This window comes from Scyliorhinus torazame, chromosome 17, assembly GCF_047496885.1.
Source record: "Scyliorhinus torazame isolate Kashiwa2021f chromosome 17, sScyTor2.1, whole genome shotgun sequence".
In the NCBI taxonomy this organism is placed as follows: domain Eukaryota; kingdom Metazoa; phylum Chordata; class Chondrichthyes; order Carcharhiniformes; family Scyliorhinidae; genus Scyliorhinus; species Scyliorhinus torazame.
Window position 1 is genome coordinate 132,824,616 of NC_092723.1, and position 10,745 is coordinate 132,835,360.

Consider the following 10,745-nt stretch of genomic DNA (forward strand, 5'->3'; position numbering starts at 1 on the left):
TCAAGAGGCTTGGAACATAAAAGCAGGGATGTACTTCTGAAGCTTTATAAAGCATTAGTTAGGCCCCATTTAGAAGACTGTGAGCAGTTTTGGGCCCCACACCTCAGGAAGGACATACTGGCACTGGAGCGGGTCCAGCGGAGATTCACACGGATGATCCCAGGAATGGTAGGCCTAACATACGGTGAACGTCTGAGGATCCTGGGATTATATTCATTGGAGTTTAGGAGGTTGAGGGGAGATCTAATAGAAACTTACAATATAATGAATGGCTTAGATAGGGTGGACGTAGGGAAGTTGTTTCCATTAGCAGGGGAGACTAGGACCCGGGGGCACAGCCTTAGAATAAAAGGGAGTCACTTTAGAACAGAGATGAGGAGAAATTTCTTCAGCCAGAGAGTGGTGGGTCTGTGGAATTCATTGCCACAGAGGGCGGTGGAGGCCGGGACATTGAGTGTCTTCAAGACAGAAGTTGATAAATTCTTGATTTCTCGAGTAATTAAGGGCAATGGAGAGAGCGGGTAATTGGAGTTGAAATCAGCCATGATTGAATGGTGGAGTGGACACGATGGGCCGAATGGCCTTACTTCCACTCCTATGTCTTATGGTCTACAACTCCAAAAACCTTAATTGGCTGTAAAGCACTTTGGGATGTCCTGAGGTCATGAGACACATAATTTAAAGTGATTCAATTTCAATAATAATAAGAATCACTTGTCACAAGTAGGCTTCAATGAAGTTATTGTGAAAAGCCCCTAGTCGCCACATTCCTGCGCTTGTTCGGGAAGGCTGGTACGGGAATTGAACCCACGCTGCTGGCTGTGTTCTGCATTACAAGCCAGCAATTTAGCCCACTGCTAAACCCGCCCCATGTCAGTTAACTGACTACGCGCTGGGGGAAGGGGGAGAGGGAGAATCTTTATTCTTGCAAAACAGAGGGACATATATCCAGACTTCCAGCCCATCTCCTGGCAACGAATTACAGGGCAGCAGTAATCATAAAGTGGCTGTAGCTCAGTGGGTAGTGCTCTCACCTCAGAGTCAGGAAGTAACTGGGTTCAATTCCCATTCCAGAGGCATGAGCAAAAGTCCCAGCTCGCACTCCATGCAGCACTGAATCAGCATTGCACTGTCATCTTTTGGACAAAGAATTAAACTAAGGCCTTCTCAGGTGAACATAAAAAATCCCATGACACCATTTTGAAGAGCAAAGATTCTCCCCCAGTGTCCTGGCCAATATTTATCCCTCAATCAACATCACGAAAGCAGGTTATCTGGTTATCACATTGCTGTTTATAAGAATTTGCTGCTACATTTCTTCCATTACAACAATGATTACACTTCAAAAGTACTTCATTGCTATAAAGCATTTTGAGATGTTTAGTGGTTGTGAAAGGCAGTATAGAAATGCATTTTTTCCCCTCACAAGGTGGTGGAGGGATGGGGAAAAAAGATAAATGAACAAATAGTCCCACATTGTGAGCTTGCAATGGAAATTTCCATGAGCATAAACAGTACTTCCAAAACGTCAGCTCTTCCTGTAGTATTTTGCCAAATAGTAGACCTCCGATGACTCCTTCCTGCTCGCAGCCGGTTTTAAAGTCTTCACCTCTCTAAACAATTGGGTGAGTCGGCTGTGGAGGAGACGGCTGTTAGTCCCATCCCAGAATTTACAGAGCAAGGTGCCACCAGGACTGAGGACCCTCCTGGCCAGCTCGAAAACGCAGAAGCATAGCTCAGCCAATCGCTGCTGGTCCAGCTCGCGGATCCCACTGGCGTTCGGTGCCACGTCGCTCAGGATGACCTGGGCCTCTCCCGCCGGCAGGGATTCCTGTATTCTTGCTTGAACCGCAAGCTCCTGGAGGTCAGAATGAGGCAGAAACACAGCGCCATCCAGTGGGGGGATGTGTAAAAGGTCAACTCCCAATACAAAACCTACAGGGGCATCCAGATCTGCAATCAGGGGAAATGAAAAGAAGATCATCAACAAACCTGAACAGAAGAACATCACGTTTTGAAACAGGCCCCATTTGCCTGCTTTCCCAATCCCTTCCCTACATTATTATTATTATTACATAATATTTAATTATGTTCCTTCATCTAAACCGACATTAGTCAAGAGGGGGCAGATTTCCAGACACATTCATCGTGATTAGTTCCTTTAATTTTGCATGTTTCCTTCTCCGAGGGGAAGAATGCAGAGTGTGAGAAATTTGCAGGTTGGTACCTTATCCAATTGTAGAAAAGCACTCAAGAAAAGTTGATGCTTCTGAATGACAAAGAATGATTAAGAGAATTGCAAACTAACGATTTGTAGGATTATTCATTCATTTATGTTTTCTCTTTATCCTTTCACCACATTGCTGGATGTGGCACTAGATCATATGGCACTATTCGATGAAGAGCAGGGGAGCTCTTCCTGCTGTCTTGGCCGATAATTATCCCTGAGCCAACATCTTCAAGAACAGATATTCAGATCATAATCATATTGATGCTTATGGCACCTTGTGTGCAAATTGATCATATTACCTACATTACAATGCTTCAAAAGGTACTTCACTGGCTCTAAGGCACTTTCGAAAATCCTGAGCTCATGAAATGCTGACATGCCCCAGAACCTGCAAATACGAATGCCCTCCTGGGCACCTCTGCAAATACTAACAGACTGCTGAGGATCTCTATAAATACAGGCACACACGTGGGACCCTCTGAAAATACTCGCTGACTCTTAGAAACCCCCTGAAAATACCAACAGATCCCTGGAAATCCCCTTCAGATACTTACTCACTCCTGGGGATGCCCTATAAATAATAACATACGCCCTTGTCCTAAATTCCAAATAACAGTATGAACTATTTGTTGCCAAAATGTTTTATTTATAATGTTAGTAAATAAACAAGTAGACATAATTTTTTCTTTACAATAAATTGCACTTAACATTTGCAGATGTACCCACAATCCAGATTATCAATAACTTGATTACCTTGCAGACCCCTAAGGGATTGCTCCTGTCACAGATTTTTAAATTTGATTTTTATGTCACTCACCGTAGCCGGTGGCATTAACCCTGCCAACCGCAACCTGGCTCCAGGCACCTGGTGCTGCACCACAGTCAATCACGCTGATCCCAGGCCTCAGGATGTTGTGCGTCTCATCAATCTCCAGCAACTTAAATGCGCTCCGACAGCGGTAGTTTTGTTGCCGGGCAGATTTCACGTATGGGTCCCTCTGTTGCCTTGATAACCACCTCTGTTCAGCTGGTGTTTTTTTCAGATGTTCGGCTGCTGTGTGAAACAGTTGATACCGAACCCGAGAGATCATATCACCCTGTCTAATAATGGGAAAAATAAAAATATCTTACCATTTTTAAGCACCATTTCTTTCTTCCACTTATCTCCTAGTTCCATCATCTCTCCTTCGGCTTCCCCCTCAGCCCTCACCCTGGACAGATTCCACTCAGCAATAGGTCAATTAAGATGTAGAGTGAATGATGGTGGCAGCAACTTGCATTTATAATAGCACCTTTAACATTGTACCAATAAGGATAGGCATCGGGGTGCATAATGCAATGAGGAATAGGGTGCGGGTTACTGTGGATTGGATGAGTTAAAGTTTGATGGGTATGGAATGTGGGAGACCAGCGAGGAGAGAGTGGAGATCAGGGAGTAGAGTGCAGGAGTTAGTGAAGCATGGGCAAGAGTCTCAGCAGCATTCGGGTTGGAATAGAGCAGAGGTGGTCTCACCTTCACTCGTGATTACATTTGCAGGTCAACCATATTGCAATAGTAAGTGGATTCAGACAGCCATTGGCTTTGTGGAAAACACTGTTTATGTCGCCTCCTCTAGCCCTACAATCCTCCACCATCTCTGCTTTCCTCCAATTCTGGTCTCCTGCAGACTGCCGATTTTACTCGCTCCAATCTGGCAGCCAAGCTGACTGGGCCCCAACCTCTGTAATTACCTCCATCTCTTCCTTTAACACCCACCTAAAGTCTACCTCTTTGGTCAAGCTCTTGGTTATCTGAACTAACATCTTTAAGCCCAGCGCAAGCTGGAAGAGCAGCATCTCATCTTCCGGTTGGGCCTGTTGCTGCAGAGGGGAGGAAGGGATCCCAAAGACGGCACAAAATGAAGCACGGAGGGCAAGAGGAGGAGGGGGCAAGGGGAGGGGGGGGGGGAAAGAGGGCGAGGGAGAGGTCATGGGGAGGAGGGAGGGTGAGGGCAAGGGAAGGAGGGGGGAGTGGGCAAGGAGAGGAAGGGGGAGTGGGCAAGGAGAGGAGGGGGAGAGGGCAAGGAGAGGAGGGGGAGAGGGCAAGGAGAGGAGGGTGGAGAGGGCAAGGGGAGGAGGGGGGAAAGGGCAAGGGGAGAAGGGGGGAAGAGTGCAAGGGGAGAAGGGGGGAAGAGTGCAAGGGGGGAGAGGGTAAGGGGAGGAGGGGGAGGGGAAGGCCACGCAGCCCTCCCCCCAACACCAAACAAACATAAAAAAACCCCAGCGGGGGGAAAAAAAACATGCCTCCAAGGGGGGCGGGGGGGTGCGGGTTGTAAAAACTGTTGTACCTAGGACACCAACTGGCTTGTAAATATCAGACTACTACTTTTTAAATACCATGGGCAGGATTCTCCGGCCCGTGCCGGGTCGGAGAATCGCCGGAGGGCCGTGCGAATCGCTTAAAAAAAAGAGTCCCGCCGGCACCGTTCTAACTTGCTCTGAGCCGGCGGGACCTCGGCATTGAAGGGTCGGGTGGCGACCTGTTTGGGGGGGGGGGTCCAATGTGGCCTGGCCCGTGTTCGGGACCCACCGATTGGCAGGCAGGCCTCGCTGTCTCCCGACCTCCTTTCTTCTGCGCCGGCACCTGTAATCCTGCGCCATGTTGGGTCAGGGCCGGCGCGGGAGACACCACGCATGCGCAAAAATCGCGCCGGACCCACTGCGCATGCGCGCATCCACCGGTGCCCATTCCACGGCCGGATCAGCAGCTACAACGGCGTTTCCGGCGGCGTCAACACTTAGCTTCAGGATCAGAGAATCCCGCCCCATGTGCCTTACTCGTCAAACTTATACTAAGTTGAAAATGCCAATAAAAATATATATTTTTTTAAAAGTTGCCAATTTTTGCTGTAGTTTCTACATTTTCCCTCCCTTCAGATCTGAGGACACCAAGGACTCAAAACGTTCAACTCGGTTTCTCTCCTAATAGATGCTGCAGACCTTCTTAGTGTTTCCAGCATCCTCGGTTCTTGTTTCAGATTTCAGCAATCGCAGTATTTTGTTTACAATATTCTACGTGGTGGCTCCGTATCAAATTCTACTTGATAACACTCCTGTGAAGCCTCTTTGGACGTTTTACGGCGTTAAAGGCGCTATATCAATACAAATGATGACGATTCGGTGAAAGGACATGGCGGCGAGTGCCAATTTATTGTCCTAAGTGTTCGATAAAGCGCTTCAAATAAATCCACATCACAAACGGAGCCTTAACCAGGCAATGCGGCACCAAATTGTTCTGAAAGAACCTAATCCCGGACCCTTGAGTCACATCTAACTTTCCCCCAGGAAACCAAACCCCACAAACAGGCAAGATGAGCCTTAGCAAGAATTTATCCTGAAGCGGCCGCGCAGATATTTATTTCCAATTGAAACATCACATTTGAAACGCATTCACTCGGTTTTATAAAATTGGCCACACAGAAACAACACTGCGCAAAACGGTTCCTTTTTTTTGTGTGTTTCCATCCGGTGTGCACGAGCGTAACTCGCCTTGTGTGTGCCGATCGACAAACTCCGAATCGATTCTAAACGTTGGGAGGAAGTTGGAGCGACTCCGAAAACCTTTCCGTCTCATTGCAGGTGTGAAAGAAAGTGCAGCCTGCGGGAGGCGAGCTGTGCGTCAACCAGGTAGCTGTCCCGGCCTCGCTAATGTAACATCTTTCATTCATCAGCAGCCAGAATGGATACATTGTTTGTTCGGTTGCGAGCATCCAGGCGTTCGAACTACCCAGTGCTCCCGACTCAGGGAACTGCAGTTACAGCCATCACGTTACATTATAAAAGTGACCAGCACTTCAAAAACCGGAAAGGGAGGTCCTAGAGTCGGAAAAGGTGCCAAGTTAATGCGAATTATTTACTTTCTTATGCTCCCACCATCCTCCTCGCACATACCATTGTCTTCCAAGAAACAGTTTTTTTTAAAGAGCCTGTGAACTGCACTGTTGGACGATTGTGATTGCATCAAGGCCCCACCTGTCCCTACTTGTGTAACCTCCACCAGCCCTACAACCTTCCCAGTTCTCTGCATTCCTCCCACTCCAGCCTGTTTCGCATCCCAACTCCCTTTACCCCACCATTGATGGCCCTCTTTTCAGACACTGCTTAAACCCAGTTTAGCCAAGCTTTTGGTCACCTGTCCCAATATCTCTTCTGATTAGACTCCTGTGATGCGCCTCAATAGGTTTTATTTTGCTGTAGAGTAAATACAAGTTATTGAATGGAATATCAAAGCTGTTTTACGCTAATTTCTTCCTCACCAGGAGCTGCCAGCCATTGAGAAGACATTGTTGCGGAAAGATGGTCACCCCAAAGCTGTTGACCCTTGTGATGGTGCTGAGGCAACAGAAGATCCTCCTCGGATTGAAGAAACGAGGATTTGGGGCTGGCCGCTGGAATGGGTTTGGGGGTAAAGTGGAGCCCGGAGAAACCATAGAGGAAGGAGCAAAAAGGTAACATAGAGCTTTTAACCCATTTTCCTTCCCCCCCCCCCCATATCTCCTGATAAAGGTGGCTATTCTCACTGGGGTACAATTCTAGCCACCCTCCAAGCCTAGAACAGTGTGTTCATAGAATCCCTACAGTACAGAAAGAGGCAATTCGGCCCCATAGAGTCTGCACCAACCCTTTGAAAGACCACCCTGCATCGACTGCATCCCCTGTCTTAGAACTTCACTTAAGGGGCAATATGACATGTTCAATCTAAACCTGCACATAACTGTGGGAGGAAACTGGAGCACCCAGAGGAAACCCACGCAGATACGGGGAGAAAGTGCAAACTCCACACAGACTGGCACCCAAGATGTGAATCGAACCCGGGTTCCTGGCACTGAGATAGTAGTGCTAACCACTGCACCACCGTGTTGTGCACTTTACGACCAGAGAAGGCATCACAGGCATGCCCAATCGTAATCTGATCCACACATGTGTATTTGCCCCAGCTGAGATCCCTGGACATTGAACAGGAGTGTGGATCTCAGCGGATTCCTCCTTTCTGGTGCAGGAGTACTCAGCCAAATTGTAGTGCCCATCGAATCTTAGAGCAAAGAACATTCGGCCCATGTCCAGCCCTTTGAAGAAGCTATCCAATTAGTATCACTTCCTCTCCTCTTTCCCCATTACCTATTTTTTCCTTTACAATGATTTATCCAGCGCATTGACGGTTATTGTTGAACTTGCTCCATCACCCTTTTAGACAATGTATTCTAGATAAATGCGCCACACTTCCTAAAACAAGAATCTTCTCATATCCTCTTTCCTTCGCCAATTATCTTAAAACTATGACCTCTGTCCTTGACCTCTGTCCTATCAGTGGAAACAGTTTCTCCCGATTTCTTTCAAAACCCCTCAAATTTGAATACCTCTATTAAATCTCACCTTAACCTTTTTCTGCTCAAAGCAGAGCAGCTCTCACTTATTGAGTCTCTCCACATAACTGAAGTCACTCATTTCTGGTACTATTCTAGTAAACTTTTTCTGCTTCCTCTCTTCCTAAACTGTGGTGCCCAGTAATAGACACAATACTCCAGCCAGTTCATCAAAGACATGAGTTTAAATCCAGAACCAGGCTGAGTATCACCCAATCTTTAACCATGAGGCATTAGGGCCTTTCGTTAATGCGCATCAGTGAATACAAGTTAGCGCTGTTCAATGGAGTTACAATATTGTACTGATCAGACATGGCCTAGTTGAATGGTAAAACAAGGGGGTGATGGCCTGCTATTTCCTGTGCTCTATCCATCAGAAATGCTTTTTTGCAACCATTTTGAAAATTTGTCTTTTAAAGAAAAGGTAATTCCTTCCTCAGAGAATTGTGGGAGGAGAGCAGTTTGACTGTTGAGAGCTTGGAAAAAGTCGGTCAGATCAAGTTTGAATTTGTCGGTGAGAGGGAATTGCTGGATGTTCACATATTCCGCACAGATAGTTACCAAGGGGAACCAGTGGAATCGGAAGGTAAATAACCATGCTTCAAAAATAGCTCATTGATTGAAAGGTGCTTTCGCGTATAGTGAGCATGTGTTAAAATCCACGATAGCCTTGCCTCTGTCTTCTTCCACCCGTCATACAATCCTGAAACATCCACATTCCTCCAATTCTGGCCTTGTGGAGGATGGATATCATCAATTTTAGTCCCTCCACCAGTAGGAGGCATGCCTCCAGCTACCTGGGCCTGAAATTCTAGAATTCCTTCCCTAAAACTTCCTGCCTCCAGATCGCTCTCTTCCATTAAGGCACTCCTTAAAGCTCATCTCTTTGACCAAGCTTTGTTATTTGCCCTAATATCTTATGTGGTTCAGTGTCAACCTTTGTCTGATTAGGCTCCAGTGAAGCACCTTGGCACTGGTACAGTCACACAGCCTTTTTCTTGGTTTTACATTGCTGTTTTGGATTTGAAAAACATCACCGCCTAACTGTTTTTCACAGAGATGCGCCCACAATGGTTCGACCTGGAGAAGATCCCGTTTGATGAGATGTGGGCTGATGACATTTATTGGTTCCCTCTATTACTCCAGAATAAGAAGTTCAAGGGTCAATTCAAGTTTCAAGGACATAACACCATCCTGGAATACACACTGCAGGAGGTGGATGAGCTGGAAGCTGACAAGGAGTCCTGACTCTGACAATTTGCTCTCTGAATTACAGGGGGCAGGATGCTTTAACGAACATTGAGCCACTGGGAACATACACTGTAACAAATGGTTACCAAGAGCTGTTGCAATTTTCTTCTCTTTTGGTGAAAGAATTAAATCCTGCTAATATTTTTACAATTTTGCTTTGGACATTTAATAGCCAATTTAACCACAAGCTAGTTGGACTACTCCAGCAGATGTCATTATATCTTCGTGCCCTGCTACCACCACCAACACCACCTTCACGTACCAGCCATTGGTCACCCAACACCCCCATCTTATCAATTCAATGATTGGATGATTTTTGACTCATCGGTTAACTAGCCTTTGGCCCACCTGATTCGCCAATAATCTTCCATTTATGCCACTCTTAGAATTTAAAGATTAGTCATGGCTAAGGTAATCTAGGAAAGTTTGCAACCATGATCATGGGTGTGTTTTGTTGCACTGGAATGCTTCAGCACAAGAATTGTAGGATAATTAGGTGGGGTTGATACATACATCGTTCAAGGACAATGCCCAATTTTCCTGTAGTCCCTACCCTGACCTTGCACCTCCCCCCTGGTGATCCATCGCATTGTTAGAAGAGACCTGAGAAAATCTCTGCTGCAGTGTATTTTCCCACACTTTACAAATACAAGTGAGTTGGACAATTTTAAGCTTTGGACACAAGTGGAAATTCATTGCCTCACTGCGACACCTGAGCAACAAATCATGGAGCATGTTAAGATCTGGAGGGTTTGTGACTGGATGTTGTTCAGATTCCATGTAAATTGACTTATCTGTTTGCTGCAATATAAAAGAAAGGGTTCTGTGATTTGTACTCCTAGTCGGAAATAAATTTACTTTTCTTTACAATACTGATTTTTTTTTTAGAAGGGAGGAAACTCTCAGTCTTTGTGGAGAGGACAAGTGGAAAAATTTTAACCGTCGCTCTGTAATTGGCCACTAGATGATGCACAAGGGCAACTATTCATCAACAATCTAATTTAAAACCCAATAAGAAGTCTTACAACACCAGGTTAAAGTCCAACAGGTTTGTTTCAAACACTAGCTTTCCTCAGGTGAGTTGTTTACATACAAAACCCTTGGAATTCCCACTACCCTCAAATTATCTGTTGTAAGGCGGCAATTGAGGTGTGTACAAGGGGTGGTATATGAATATGGGGAGAAGACGAGTTAGGCTCTTGGCTTACCAACCGCAGCAGCGCGGTGGACAGGGCAATTGTTCAGGTTAAAAGCTAGTGTTTGAAAGGGGATGGCTGATCGGCGGGGGGGGGCATGGTGCCCCCCAACTAGGCTGGTCATCTGGAATGTTAGAGGGTTGAACGGGCCGGTCAAGAGGGCACGTGTGTTCGCGCATCTGAGGGCTCTAGGCGGACGTGGTAATGTTGCAGGAGACACACCTGAAAGTGGTGGATCAAGTCAGGCTAAGGAAGGGTTAGGTCAGTCAGGTCTTTCATTCGTGGCTGGACACTAAGACTAGGGGGGTTGCGATATTGATCAACAAGCGGGTGCAATTTCAGGTGGGCAGTATAGTCTCGGACGGGGGGGGCGTTATGTCATGGTTAGCGGTAAGCTGGAGGGGAGGAAGGTAGTCTTGGTTAATGTGTACGTGCCAAATTGGGATGACGTGGAATTTATAAAGAGGTTGCTGGGGAAGATACCTGACCTGGACTCGCACAAGTTGGTTACGGGAGGGGATTTTAATACAGTCATCGACCCCGGCCTGAACCGGTCATGCTCAAAAACGGGCAGGGTACCAGCAATGGGGGGGGGGGGCGGGGGGCGGGGCGGGGGGGGACCCATGGAGGTTTAGGCAGCCGACGGGGAAGGAGTTTTCTTTTTAT

At 46.7% G+C, this 10,745-nt stretch overlaps 2 protein-coding genes across 4 annotated transcripts; one reads left to right on the forward strand and one right to left on the reverse strand.

Moving 5' to 3' along the window:
• Window positions 1–1,270: 1,270 nt before the first annotated feature.
• mrm2 (mitochondrial rRNA methyltransferase 2) lies at window positions 1,271–5,915 on the reverse strand. Of its 2 annotated transcripts, none has more exons than XM_072481045.1 (3): window positions 5,759–5,915; window positions 3,048–3,331; window positions 1,271–1,953 (listed from the first exon to the last, which is right to left on the reverse strand). In XM_072481045.1, the coding sequence occupies exons 2-3, from the start codon at window positions 3,319–3,321 to the stop codon at window positions 1,529–1,531; spliced, it is 699 nt and encodes a 232-aa protein (XP_072337146.1). In that variant the 5' UTR covers window positions 3,322–3,331; window positions 5,759–5,915; the 3' UTR covers window positions 1,271–1,528. The 2 variants fall into 2 exon arrangements, with proteins under 2 accessions (XP_072337146.1, XP_072337145.1); XM_072481044.1 differs by lacking the exon at window positions 5,759–5,915 and adding an exon at window positions 5,210–5,586.
• Window positions 5,780–9,753, forward strand: nudt1 (nudix (nucleoside diphosphate linked moiety X)-type motif 1). 2 transcript variants are annotated; one of them, XM_072481048.1, is made up of 4 exons: window positions 5,780–5,896; window positions 6,529–6,717; window positions 8,073–8,218; window positions 8,690–9,753. In XM_072481048.1, exons 2-4 carry the CDS (start codon window positions 6,566–6,568, stop codon window positions 8,878–8,880), a joined length of 489 nt encoding a protein of 162 aa, XP_072337149.1. In that variant the 5' UTR covers window positions 5,780–5,896; window positions 6,529–6,565; the 3' UTR covers window positions 8,881–9,753. The 2 variants fall into 2 exon arrangements, with proteins under 2 accessions (XP_072337149.1, XP_072337148.1); XM_072481047.1 differs by lacking the exon at window positions 5,780–5,896 and adding an exon at window positions 5,963–6,100.
• Window positions 9,754–10,745: the final 992 nt, after the last annotated feature.

What these genes read in the sequence shown, in the direction of transcription:
- nudt1 (XM_072481048.1), top strand. Translation starts at nt 6,566, where the DNA reads ATGGTCACCCCAAAGCTGTTGACCCTTGTGATGGTGCTGAGGCAACAG. An exon ending in ATAGAGGAAGGAGCAAAAAG is followed by an intron (nt 6,718 to 8,072) that starts GTAACATAGAGC and finishes TTCCTTCCTCAG; the next exon opens with AGAATTGTGGGAGGAGAGCA. An exon ending in GGAACCAGTGGAATCGGAAG is followed by an intron (nt 8,219 to 8,689) that starts GTAAATAACCAT and finishes TGTTTTTCACAG; the next exon opens with AGATGCGCCCACAATGGTTC.
- mrm2 (XM_072481044.1), bottom strand. Translation starts at nt 5,229, where the DNA reads ATGCTGGAAACACTAAGAAG. An exon ending in ATGCTGGAAACACTAAGAAG is followed by an intron (nt 3,332 to 5,209) that starts GTCTGCAGCATC and finishes TCCCATTATTAG; the next exon opens with ACAGGGTGATATGATCTCTC. An exon ending in GGTTAATGCCACCGGCTACG is followed by an intron (nt 1,954 to 3,047) that starts GTGAGTGACATA and finishes CCCTGATTGCAG; the next exon opens with ATCTGGATGCCCCTGTAGGT.